Raw genomic sequence first — 14,085 nt, 5'->3', positions numbered from 1 at the left:
TGGTTTGGTGACTTTTTGAAGATTTTTGTCGGTCAATTTGTGTGTTAGAATGCATTTAAAAGTTGTTTTTGACAAAACAGCAAATGCATTAACATACATCGGGAAACACTCTGGTATGTGTATCTGTTCAGATCAAGTTGATAGTAGTGTTGATCACACTAGTCAGGAGCATGTTCATGTTCACATATGTACATGTGTGCTTGAAGACATAGAGCCCTTGGACATGTGCATGCGTGGATACATGCACACACAAACACACACACACACAAACTATTTTCTGAATGACACATTCTTTTTCACAGTGATGAAATTGATCCTACCCTGAACTGCATCTAATATCCATTCATCTATCTGACATTATCACATTCGAACACACACACACACACACACACTCTTAAACTCACACTCACGCACAAACTGGCTGTGACTGCAGTGACCCTGCTTCAAAAGAATCTTTCTTTCATGTTCTTGACATGTGTCTCTGTGTGTGTGTGTGTGTGTGTGTGTGTGTGTGTGTGTGTGTGTGTGTGTGTGTGTGTGTGTTCGAATGTGATAATGTCAGATAGATGAATGTGGATATTAGATGCAGTTCAGGGTAGGATCAATTTCATCACTGTGAAAAAGAATGTGTCATTCAGAAAATAGTTTGTGTGTGTGTGTGTGTGTGCGCATGTCCAAGGGCTCTATGTCTTCAAGCACACATGTACATATGTGAACATGAACATGCTCCTGACAACTACATTTTTCTCTAATTTTTAGTCTCCCCCATTCACTTTCAATGACCGGGAACAGCACAAGTGTGACTCTGTGTCATTTTGTGCAAAAAAAAACACACATTTCAAAACAAACGGTGTCATTAAATATTAAAGTAGACAAGTGTGATCAACAGTGCAATTCTTTTTCATATTTTACTCAATATTGCCAAAATGATTAACAAATAATGCTTTTTTCACTCAAAAACTGAAGTGCATAAGCTCGGATAAATGACTCCTACAATTAAACCGTTTGAAAATTAAATACAAAACCAGTCCTAATTGAAAGAGAACAAGTTGACAAAAAGATTGAATCCAAGATTGGGTGAAAATATGGTATAATGAGTGATTTATAAGTATTTTTTATAGGCCGGTCATTTTGACCCGGGAAGACCACAAGTGTGACTATGTACCATTTTTTACAAAATAAAAGTTTTTCAAAACAAACTTCCCAGTGAAACATTAAAGTAGACTAGTGTGATCAACAGTACCAATTTTCTAAAAAAAAATAAATAAATAAAAATCCAAAATTATTAAAAAATTAAGGTTTTTTTACTCAAAAAATGAGATGCCTACTGTCAGATAAATGAGGCCCACGATTAATCAGATGCAAATGAAAATACAAAACCAGTCCTAATTCAACGAGAACAAGTTGACAAAAAGATTGAATCCAAGATTTGGTGAAAATATGGTATAATGAGTGATTTATAAGCTATTTTTTATAGGCCGGTCATTTTGACCCGGGAAGACCACAAGTGTAACAAGGTAACAAACCACCCCCCTCAAAATGACCCGAAGACCACATGAGGTTCGTATGATAATACAATATAGTGTTTCTAATTTGTCATTTGTATGGAATATTTTAATCAATAATCGAGCATTAGCAGCCCGGCTACCTCAGTCGGTAGAGCATGAGACTCTTAATCGCAGGGTCGTGGGTTGGAGCCCCACGTTGAACGCAAATATTTATTGTTTTTGTTTTTTCCACAATCTGAACTCCAAAAGCGGATCTTAACGAAAAGGTAGGGTTCGTATTTCCAACATCTGAATTATCCAAATCTCCAACGCGTTGTAGAAAATGTTGAAATTATCTATATAACTTGTCTGTACATAAAACCAAGATTATATTTAACACTAACACAGACGATAGTTTATCTGATAAAAAAAAAAACTCTGCAGAGAACCACACGTCATTTGAAACCATTAGAGTAAGTAGACGATAGTTTATTATCTGATAAAAACTTTGCAGAGAACCACACGTCAATTAGGAGATAGTTTATCTGATAAAAACTCTGCAGAGAACCACACGCCATTTGAAACCATTAGAAATATGTATATACCGGTAATAGGAAATTGGAAAAATAAAATAAAATAAACCGAAGCTCAGAATTAAAAATTGGTGTCTCTCTCTGGAAAAGAAGTTAGTTGTGGAAAACATTTAGCAGAGGATGGTTTCGATCCATCGACCTCTGGGTTATGGGCCCAGCACGCTTCCGCTGCGCCACTCTGCTGCTGTTCCTGTTAAGTTTGTTCAGTGGTAATGACTCTTATTGACTCATTCTGCCGCACACGGGTTCTGTTTATACATTCTTCAACATTACGGGTTTACAGGATTTTGGTTTGGTGACTTTTTGAAGATTTTTGTCGGTCAATTTGTGTGTTAGAATGCATTTAAAAGTTGTTTTTGACAAAACAGCAAATGCATTAACATACATCGGGAAACACTCTGGTATGTGTATCTGTTCAGATCATATATTGTAAAAGGTTCAGATGCGCAAATCATAAAGACTTGTTGCGTCGAATGTATTTGTTGGACGGCCAAAACATATGTTCCCTGACCGGGAATCGAACCCGGGCCGCGGCGGTGAGAGCGCCGAATCCTAACCACTAGACCACCAGGGAGTGGTGCTGTCAGAACTTCATCTGATGTTATTGTACATATAGGCGTCATATGAGATCAATGTTATTTTTTAACTGGTCGAAAACCATGCAAACAATGATTTAAGGCTGAAGATTAGATATGTAGTCATTCGGTTTGACATACATAGTTGATTGATTCAACAGTTTCTGCATTGCCATTTATGCCAAATATGAGTTATCGTTGTATAAATAGCCTACGTTTCTAGTTGTAAATTAACTCTACCACCTACCATGATAATATGAATAAATTAAGAATCACATCAGTCTTATGGTAATAATAAATTCCTAAATATTGTATCTGTATGACTCAACACTAACAACTCATTGTTTTAGCAAAAGAACATGAACATTTAATGGAAAAAACACCTTTATTTAATATTTAAGCAGAGTAAAAAAAAGTCTAAAAACCTTTCAAGCAGCCTAAGTTTGATTCAGATCATAAAAAAGTTTAGGTGTATTCATGTTTTCTCTAATGCATTATTAACACAATATATTGTATCTTCTTGTATTAATGTCTTTGAAAGAAAAAAACAGAAACAACAATAATAGCAAACAATTGAAGTAATAATATATAATTTACATTACCACACATCTCGGCAGCTAAAACGGCATGACACGGCCATACTATATGAGAGTGTAAAGACTTATTCAGGATATGTACATAGGCAGTGTAAGATATTTTGAAAGTCAAAAAGTCATTTCCTTTCCCTTCTGTCATCATTTCCCAATACCACTTCACTACACTGTTTTCCCTCTACCCTTTTCTCCTCTTGTTCTTCAGTTTCCTCATCCTCCTCCACAGCGTCTTTTACATTTCCCTCTCGTCTTCCTCTGTTCCTCTGTTCTCTCAGTGCACATGGCAGGCAGTTGACCAGGAAAAGGAGGGAGGAAAGACAAAGGAGAGAAAGGACAGCTCCAATGCCAATCTCTACTTGTCTATCAGCAGTTTTAACCTCCTTCCTCTCTTTTTCCACCCCAGGAGATAAATACACAACACTCTCTTCATGGTTGGGGATCAAAACCGCATGCTCCAAGTCAAGTATGCCATTACCATCATCATATTCACTTGTAGAATTGACCATAATTTGCTGGTCTTCAAAGTTATCATACAGATCCTTGTTGGAGTCGACAAGCATATCAGTCACATCGTGCATCTCAAAGTTGTTTTCCTCACTTTCCATTGGCCAAAAGTCTGTGTTCAGGTTCACCCTTATCCAGCCAGAACCTTTAGCCAATATTTTTGCTTCACTTCCTTTTGCTTCCATTTCAACATGGTTTGATGCTGGTTCACAGGTGGAAACCAGGAGCTCGGCTTTCACTAGAGGCCCTCCGCCATCACCTTGAGCCAAGATGCGCTGTGATGGAGCGGGTGTCACAGCGACCACAGACTCAGCCAAAGAGGAGAGCCGGAGAGCGAAGGGAATCCCACTAAAGGCAGATACCGATAGGGCTGTGTCGTCATCAAACTGGATCCAAACACTGACAGATGCTTCCTAATAAAATAAGAGCAGAAAGAATTAGAAATAGAACAAAGTTGGTAGAATTAATAGCATTAAAAATAGCGTTAGCACTCCCTATACTTACTTGCCCATGGTTGTACAATGTGTTGTGAGCATTCACTGTTGCTGTGACTATAGACGGATGAGATGGGCTGGAATTAACTGACAGCCCAAGCCCTCCCACCAACTGAACAGAGAGGTCACCAGGAGTGACAGGTTCAGAGGTTACAATGACATTAGTTCTTCCAAGCACTCCATCCCACTGATTTGATATCACCTTGAAAAACAGAGATGTGAGAAGCATTAGGGGAGGAAATTAGGAACCAAGACAGGTCCATATGTAAAGGGATGGTTCACCAACAAATAAAAATCCTGTCATCATTTACTCACTTTCATGTTGTTTCCAACCCGTAGGACATTATTTCTTATGCAGAACACAAAAGAAGATACTGAAGACTAAGTTTTGGTCTAGACAATAAAAGTCAATGGGGTCCATAACAACACTGGACCCCATTTACTTTCACTGTATGGACAAAAAACTGTTTTTCTTTCGAATGTCACATTGGACATTCATACAGGTTTGGAATGACATAAATGATGACAGAATTTTAATTTTTTAGGTTGTTAATGTACAATACAACATCAAACATTCTGACAGGAAATTCAGATACCAACATATAATGATGTAATTCCAGGCTTCAAGCCAATTAGATTTCTTTGTTTATCAAGAGCTGCAATATATGGGTTTTCTATCCTCAGCCAGTCTTGGACAAGCTCGGTCACATCCACAAACCAATCCGGTGATCCGAGCATGTAGGTTGGTTGGCCTCCTTTAGCTGCTGAATGGGCGCTGAATTGTGCCAAAATCCGTATGGCGGACCTCTGATAAACTGGTTCACACCTAAAAAATAGACATTTCAATTTCCTTATGATCAATGCCATTACCTTGCACTATGTATGTATGTGTGTTGGTTATTGTTTCCATGTAAATAAAAGTCTAAATCTGTTCATCATATGAAGTGATCATATCTCTTCATAAGACTTGGATTAATCAGATCAATTCACAAGGATTCATTATATGACATTTTTGGATCTTCAAAGTTTCAAAAGAAGATATTTTGAAGAATGTCAGAAACCAAACAGTGGATGGACCCCATTGACTTCCATAGTTTTTTTTTTCTACTATGGAAGTCAACTGTCTGTTACCGACATTCTTCAAAATATCTTTCTTTGTGTTCAGCAGAATAAAGAAATGTATACAGGTTTGAAACAACCTGAGGGTGAGTAAATGATGACAGAATTTTCATTTTTAAGTGAACTATTCCTTTAATGGAGGGACATTAAAAAATAAAATTCTTAATTTACGTTTCGAAGATGAACCAAAGTCTTGGAACAACATGAGGGTGAGTAAATGATGAGAGAACTTTCATTTTTGGATGAAGTATACCTAACATGCAATTAAGTGTCTGAAAATATTACATTTATTTTGCTAATTAAATTATTTACGTAATAAGTACTATTTTTAAAAGTATGCTAAAGTGTTGTTGTTGTTTTTCACAAGGAAATGCATTAAATATTGTTAACGAATAGGACCTTATTGTAAAGTGTAACCAAATATTGCATACCCGCTCTCACTGTAGTAATTCCAGCCATTGATGGGACTCAGGACAGAGTCAGAGAGTGACACACGTAGTGGAACTACTGGAGCCCACACAGCCAAGCACAAAGAGTCACTGAATGTTCCCAAAGAAAACTCCAGCTCCACACAGATGCTGCCCCTTCCTGATTCACTCCCATCCACAAAAAGCACAGAGCAATCATGAGAAACCTGAAAAGAACAGATGAGATGAGATTAGATGAGATTATATATTTTATGCATTAGACCAGACCTCCTCCGAAATTTTGATATACCTTGACGATGTCTTCATTGGCTGAATGACACTTCACCGCTGTGGTCACATCTGATACTTTGCCATCTTGACCCACCGCTAGGACGATGACAGGAAGTGACACAGGCTGACTTGTCAAGATGGCTGTGTTGATAATTGTGTTGCTCTGCAAATAAAAACAACGAGCTCAGTAAAACACCGTGATTTTCCTGACCTTCTTTACACATATTACTTTGAATATCAAACATTAAGGCTCTCTGAAATGCTTGATTCTGATTGGTCAGGCGTGACATTCTGAGGTCAGTTAAAGGGATAGACCTTATTCACAGCAGCGCATTCTTTGATTTTTAACTGGAATGAAAGCGAGGCTGTCGAGGGATATATGTACATCTCTTCAGTGGGTTTTACTGTTATTTAATGTGTGTTTTTTTTACGGTGGCCCAGTAGTGCACAACACAACGAAATTTAAAAAGCAAACATAAGTTCACAACACAACGAAATTAAGCCACAACACAACGAAATAAAGCCGGAACACAACGGAAATGCTCCCGACCACGATAAAGTTAGTTTTCCATGCCACTGTTCTATCAGAGTCAGCAGTCTAAAAAAATGTATCAACACCACGCTTAGTTTTAACAGCTAACCATTGTATATCGACATTTATTAATTTAAAATCACCTACATGCATTATAGCTGCATATTTATACTCTAGAATGCTTTGACGCGGTACGTCTGCCAATTCCTCCAAGTTGTTAAAACGTATAATTTGTATTAATTAAAATTAATTTTAACATTCAAAAACAGACATGTTCCAAATCCAAAGCTTGATTGTACTGGTAGTAGACTGACTTACTACAGCTGACTTTTTTCCAATAACTCTTCATGTATTTACAGAAAACAATCATTTTTTAGGAAATATCTGTAAAAGTTTTTTTTTTCTTTTATCATGTTTCAAAGGTTGTAGTTCCTATTAACCAGACTGACTTACAACAGGTGAAATTGTGCCAATAGCTCCTTGTATGCATAGTACACAATTTGTTTTTTTTAAATAAAAACATTAGGCCTACTGTAATTCACCTTAAAGGTTTTTATTTTCATGTCCCAAAGCTTGTGGTAGGTAGTGACCAGACTGACTTATTACAGATGAAATTGTGCCAATACCTTCCTGTAATCTGCAAGTCACCAAATGGTTTTTATTTTTATATATATATAATCTAATTATATTATAATAAATTATACGTTTTGACCACTTGGTGGAATTGCCAGACGTTCCAGGATCATGCGCTGTGGTATCGAGTATAAATACGCAGCTTTAATTCATGTAGGTGATTTTGAAGTAATATTTTATGTCGATATAGTTACATACTGTTAAAACTAATCGTGGAATTGCTATGTCAAGACCGCCAACTCTATAGAACAATGGCAAGGAAAACTAACTTTAGCCTATCGCGCTCAGAGAGTCCTCTAGTGGTCGGGAGCATTTCCGTTGTGTTGTACATTTTCCATTGTGTTGTGGCTGTTTATTTCCGTTGAGTTGTGGCTTAATTTCGTTGTGTTGTGAATTTATGTTTGCTTTTTAAATTTCGTTGTGTTGTGTACTACTGGGCCACCGTAGTTTTTGGATTGTTCCGCTGATGAAACACTGCAAAAATATATTTCTGAGAAATGTAGTTTCTGTTCAGACTACACGAGCTGTGGAAAATTATAAGTGATCTAGGAGTTTTGAAAACACGGCAAGTCTATCCCTCACAGCCTCGCTTTCATACCTATCATGGCGCTGCTATGAATTTTGTCTATTCAAAACGTTCACAAAGAGATCGTAAAATAAATCCGATAGGCCTTGATATAATGGGGAAAGGTGTAGAATATTAAACTGAAGACATCGAGACTTCTTAATCTGGTGGTGGTCCTTATGATCATTTATTGCGTGCATATGGAAATTAGCAATAGATTTATGATATACCTCTGTGATTGGGGCAATGCCCATCACTTCTCTGTCGATAAAGGAGAAAAAGCTCGTGACTGCCCCGTGTGGTGAAACTGCAAACTTGCGTGTTGAGTACTCCACCCACCAGCTAGCCGTGACAGTCATCGCTACGCCGAAGTTTCTGTGTAAAGCCTCAAATGAAAGACAGGAGACCTGGCTTAGAGCAGATGTGCTGTAACAGAAGAAAAGGTGCAGAGACAAAAATGAAAGGATGGATGGAAGAGTATTCTTAACTAGCTTTGTTTCAGGTTTGTGTTTAGCCTAATGATGATGATGATGGTTTAAAAGCAAAACTAAGGACTTTTATTGTTATTTTCTTACAAAACTGTTTTATTAAAGCTAAATATTGTACTTTTAACAGTTGGACTTGTAGATGGATGAGCTTTTAGAATCAATGTAATTCCCATGAGTGGATTTGTGAAATATTATTGTGATTTAAAATATATTTTTCTATTTATTTTTTTTAATTGAATTTATTCCTGTGATGGCAAAGCTGAATTACTCCACATCACATGATCATTCAGAAATCATTATGCTGATTTTCTGCTCAAGAAACGTTTCTTATTATTATCAATGTTGAAAACAGTTGTTCTGCTATATATTTTTTGTGATATCTTTTTTTCCAGGAATCTTTAATGAACAGAAAGTTTTTAAAAAATCAGCATTTATTTGAAATAAAAAATTATTTGTAACATTATAAATGTCTTTACTGTCACTTTTGATCAGTTAAAAGGGTTAATTCTGTCATCATTTACTCACCCTCATGACGTTCCAAACCTCGGGTTAATTTTACGATCTCTTTATGAACTTTTTAAAGCGTCAAAGTGGTAGTTGCATAGACTGTCAATGAAGGGACAGAAATCTCTCAGATTTCATCAAAAAGATTTTAATTTATGTTTAGAAGATGAACGAAAGTCTTACGGGCTTGGAACGCCATGAGGGTGAGTAAGTAATAATGATGGAATTTTCATTTTGGTGAACTAACCCTTAAATGAATTCTTGTTGAACAAAAATATACATTTCTTTAAAAAAAAAAAAAAATCTTACTGACCCTAAACTTTTTAATGGCTATACACTAATATATTGATGTAAAATAGATTTGTACAGATTAATTCTAGGGTCAGTAATTATTCCTCTTACCCAGTACTGTCTGGATGAGAACCAGTGCTTTGGCTACTGATGGAAATAACATCATGTTTCAAACCCGATGTCCTCTCTACATTTACCATCCACAGGTCAGAGTTTGTGGTGGGATGGACCTCCAAAGACAACAGCCCTTTTTTCATTTTCAGTCTGATGGTGAAAAAAAATATGTGAACAATAATATACAATACATTATTACATAAAATGTGCTGAGCAATTGTGTGTAATGTAATAATATTAATGTTACCTAATGGTCAGTGACTGCCCACTAAAATTTGCCCTCAGGTTTACTGACACTCTGATTGGTTGTCCAGCACGTACAGGGCCTTTGCTGTAGACAATTAGCACATTGGAATCCAACCAAAATTTCTCTTCTGCCTGTCTATCTAAACATGCAGCGCTCTGCTTGGTTTTGTTGATCTCTTGATCTTCAAGTCCCACAGGACCAATGAAGTACATCTTCCTGTCTGATTGCTGTAATACTTCCTCCGCACACCTAGGGGGTCCTACTTTAGGACTGGACACAGAGGAAGAGTAGTAGAGCTGAATTTTATCAGACTGGGCCCTGAGTCGTCCTGGTACGTATGGATGCCTTCTCCCACGGTTTCGGGAACGAGAACGGTTTCTGCTCAGGTGGCGTTGCTTGAAAATCTGGTCCAGGTTTGCCTTGATGTTCTGATTAGGCTCAAACCAGTCGTTTGGAAGTGTCAGAGTGACCACACACAACCCAAAAGGTGGCTGAGAAGAAAATGAAGAATACTTAAATATTAATGATAATAATAATATTGAAGAAGTTCAAGAGTTGGAAATCTATTTTCTATGCTTGAAGTATATTTTATAATATATTTACACGACAACGTTTAAATGGTACTGGGTTTTCCGGGTACAGACAACACTCCCTGTTCACATGGATCTGTGAAAACGGCTAACAACGCTGTATTCTGCTGCCAGGCTATTAGATGGCGATTATACGCATGTGCATGACGTCATCGTCTTCAGAGATTCGTGTTTTTGTAGTTTACACGGATACCACTTTCAAAAACTTTCTCTTTAGAAACCGTTTTCAAAACTTTGCATTTTCAGGCACCCAAAACGCTGTTGTCGTGTGAATGAACGTCCAAAGCGCATTAAAAGTTTTACTTTTTAAGTTGAAAAAGGTGTTGTGTAAACAGCCCCTTAGTTTGGTTTGCCCTGCCTGCCCGTCTGTATTCAACAGTTCGTTCCCTTGGTTACTGATTATGTTACGCACCTGTTTCAGTTTCTGTTTATTAGTCTCCTTTGTGTATTTAAGTTTGTTAAATTTACTTGAGTTCTCACCGTTTTTTGTTCTGCGTTGTTAGCATTTATGTTGATGTGGAATGTTTATTCACCAGAGTTCATAATTCCAGCTATCTAGGCTATATTAAAGACTTAATCTAGAATTTTTTTCTGTTTGTGCGATTCACTACACTGTAAAAAATTAAACCGTGATTTTTACGGTAAAAAAACGGCAGCTGTGGTTGCCAGTACTTTACCGTCAAAAATACGGTAGCAACGTTATTGGTTTTACAGACTTAACTTTACAGTTAAAAGTAAAATTTTAAATTTTAAAAGTTTAAAATTTACAGTAATAAACCATAATTCATTATCTGATATAATGTGAATTTAACGTCCTATTGAAGTATGAATATCTGTTTTGTACCATTGTAATACACTGATAACCACCAATCACAGCAGTGATGAGAGTCACATGATCAATCAAAGCTCATCACAAACAGCTCTTCTACAATAAATGTAATACTAATATAATAGAAGCTGCACAGTGTCATTCACACAAACATTAAACACCATCATGGTAACACACATGAAATTTTAAAAATGCAATAAACATTAATTTAACAACATTAAATATAACATAAAACCCTAATGTACATAACTGATTAGAACAAACTAAGAAAACTATGAAGAAACAGTTATTTTAACAAAAATAGATCAAATGTGAAGTGTCACGCAGGGAATTGTGGGAATGTCAATTTACGGGTTTTCACTGTAAATTATACAATGAGTTGTTCTTTTTCACTTTCAATGTTTACAGTAAAATTACATTAAATGTACCATTAGATCGATCACAGTTATTTACCGTATATAGTACGGAAACTTTCTGTTAACCAATTAACAGTTTTTCACTGTAGCATTTTTTTGTAGCGTCTTTTACCGTTAAAATCACGATAATTTTTTACAGTGTACAACCAAGACACCTAACAGCTGTACTGTTTACAACATATTTTAATATACATCTGAAATCTATTTTGACCAGACATGTATATACGGTTGAAGAGTCAGAGTGATCACTGAGGTTTGTTTGACTCATTGCTTTATTGAACTCTTGTTCTGACCCATCAATGGTGTCACTGACCAGCAGTACCTGAGTGATGCAGGAAGCTTTCTGTTCTTCGGTCTGTTTGAAAGCATGGAGAGTAACGCAGGTTCCTCTGTTAACATCACCCCTCATATGAAACAGCACTCGTACCTCAAACCGCTCTCCTCTTTCACCCTCAATCTCTTTGACAATGGTTTTAGAAAGGAGCGATGCAGTGAGAGATGGAGTCAGAGGAGGAATGTGTTCAGTCATCACCTTGAGAAAACAAGTAGTAGAAGCACAGAATAAGTAACTTCACATTATGTATCTTTGAAGTTGAGATAAAGGTCATTAACCATAATCAAGACTGTTAGATTACACCTACCTGTGTGATGGTGTAGGAACCAAATGTAGCACGGAGAAGAGGTTTGGAGGCCGTTCCTGATGGAGGCATGAGGAGCAGGGATTGGGTGGAAGAGAAGGGGCTGGAGTTGGTGAAGAGAAGGCCCAGATCCGTCTGAGAGAGGGGGAAAGACTGCCATGGCGAGGGAACAGTGACCCGGACTGGAAGCGATGGGGAGGTGGGTGTCTGACAGTGGGCTTTTGATGAAGAAATAGGGAAGTTGGGTTTTTAGTTTGTGAGATTAGTAACAATTGCTTTATTGTTTAAGCATCTCATATTCTCAAATTCTCCCAGATTAACCACAACACGTAACACTTTGATTTACAAAAACAAAACAAAAAATAGGCATAATTGAAGAATTAAATAAAAATGGCTCACACTTAAATTCAAATTTGGTCTAAAAAACTTCAGAAGAATTTCTTTCTCCTAGTGCTCTACAGAATTAGTTTTTACCTCCAAAATATTTAAAAAGAGAGAAAAAGGACATAAAGTGTGTTATGTAGTGTTTTGGGGGGAGTGTAAAAAATAAGTCAAACTTACAGAGGATTATGAATAAGTGAAGGATTACCAGTCTCATAGTAGACGACTTCAATTTGAGTCTAGAAAGACTCATCACATCCATAACACCCTGTAACACAGCAGATAATAAAGGCTATTCTGAATATTAAATAGTTGAGCAATTTTGTTTTTGTTAAATTATTTTATTGAAATCCATTAAAATCACATTATACTCATTAAAAATCAACTACACTTAAAAATAAAGGTTCTTTATTTTTGAGTTTGATTGAGTTTTTTGATTGAGTTTTGAGTTTGATTGACATCTATTTCTAATATAAATGTTCCATATGAACTTCTAACATATATGGAACATTTCCATTCCTTTATAGTGAAATAGGGGTGTTTAGATTATTAAAATTGTCTTTACACTTAGAAAAAAATGGTTCCTGATCAATAAAAGGATCTTTGGGGAACCAAAGATGGTTCTTCTATGGCATCACTGCCCTTTTGGAACCTTTATTTTTATTTTTATTCATTTCAGGTAAAATAAGATAATATAAAGCAAAACAAAAACAATCGACACTTGCCTCAATGATCCTTTCAGATTCTCAGATAGTAAGATATCACTCTCCTCGCACAGACATGCTCAGTCCAGTGTGTGATTTTGGTCACAGAGTTTCATCAGTCCATCTTCTGTCAGAAAGCTTGCATCTACCTTTTGGAAGTTTTTTTCTTAGTTTTGTAGATATAAAAAATATTCCAAGTTCAGGTATGTCAGAAGTGTCCAAATGATTTTAAAATCATTGTTTCCTTATTTTAGTGTGTTGTTTCTTCTCTTTGTCATCTATAGCTCTGCACTGCTGTCAGTCACTCTCTCTCTCCCTCTTTGGCTGGTCTGCCGGATTCACACAATACGGATTTATTCATTTTAAATGGTAAATAATCCTCTTCTCTCCCCCTCCCCCATTTTTCCTCTCTTTATTTCTTGGATATGTCTGGCCAAAGATAGTTGACGTCCTTCCAAGTAACCCATTGTAAATCTGAAGACGAAACCCACTTCCTACCTCATCTTAATCTCACTCTCTCCCCGGGTCCTCTACATTAAACATGCAGAATTTATGTTGTCACAAATGGTGAGTTTCTGAACATACACTAAAGAAATGGGATCTCAATGCTTTTAATGTTTAATTTCAGCGGCTTAATGATAAATGCACGAGGGAGAAATGCTGCAGACGACATTAAAGACAAAATCCTATTAGCAAGAATGAGGGCATTATATGCATCTGAAAAAATAAAAGTATTTAATCACACCACTGTCTCTTTTTCCATCTAATCTTTCTCTTTCCCTTAAGCACTAAGAATATCTAAAAAACATAAAATCCTAAGAATATCATTAACTCTTTCTCAACCCTTTCATTACATCTATCCTCTCTTAGTATCTTTAAAAAAAGCAAAACTGCTGAATTTTCACTTTTAGAAATATCAAGCTCAGTTCATTTGCACTAATGATTTAACTTGAGGTTAAAACTGAAACTCTCTTTGATTGCCAATCTTTTATTATTTGCTTTTTGCACAATTTATGAAACTGGTAACACTTTACAATAAGGTTCATTAGTGAACAATACTTACAATACAAGAATGAACATTACTTCAGCA

At 36.4% G+C, this 14,085-nt stretch overlaps 1 protein-coding gene across 2 annotated transcripts; it reads right to left on the bottom strand.

The window, feature by feature from the left end:
• Positions 1 to 3,021: 3,021 nt before the first annotated feature.
• On the bottom strand, positions 3,022 to 13,326 carry tmem132a (transmembrane protein 132A). 2 transcript variants are annotated; one of them, XM_084107311.1, is made up of 12 exons: positions 13,017 to 13,326; positions 12,472 to 12,559; positions 11,914 to 12,128; positions 11,595 to 11,804; positions 9,438 to 9,928; positions 9,188 to 9,340; positions 8,024 to 8,219; positions 6,083 to 6,226; positions 5,797 to 5,999; positions 4,847 to 5,072; positions 4,257 to 4,448; positions 3,022 to 4,165 (listed from the first exon to the last, which is right to left on the bottom strand). In XM_084107311.1, exons 2-12 carry the CDS (start codon positions 12,551 to 12,553, stop codon positions 3,368 to 3,370), a joined length of 2,910 nt encoding a protein of 969 aa, XP_083963437.1. In that variant the 5' UTR covers positions 12,554 to 12,559; positions 13,017 to 13,326; the 3' UTR covers positions 3,022 to 3,367. The 2 variants fall into 2 exon arrangements, with proteins under 2 accessions (XP_083963437.1, XP_083963438.1); XM_084107312.1 differs by having other exon boundaries at positions 12,500 to 12,559.
• Positions 13,327 to 14,085: the final 759 nt, after the last annotated feature.

The sequence above is a fragment of the Abramis brama genome (genome assembly GCF_963993115.1).
Source record: "Abramis brama genome assembly, chromosome: 2".
Lineage (NCBI taxonomy): Eukaryota > Metazoa > Chordata > Actinopteri > Cypriniformes > Leuciscidae > Abramis > Abramis brama.
This window is presented reverse-complemented; position numbering and strand designations above follow the sequence as displayed.

Excerpts from the sequence above, each read along its gene's own strand:
- tmem132a (XM_084107311.1), bottom strand. The coding sequence starts at position 12,553 with ATGGATGTGATGAGTCTTTCTAGACTCAAATTGAAGTCGTCTACTATG. Across the intron at positions 12,129-12,471 it reads TCACTTATTCATAATCCTCT|CCCACTGTCAGACACCCACC; the intron begins GTAAGTTTGACT and ends CTTCATCAAAAG. Across the intron at positions 11,805-11,913 it reads GTTCCTACACCATCACACAG|GTGATGACTGAACACATTCC; the intron begins GTAGGTGTAATC and ends TGTTTTCTCAAG.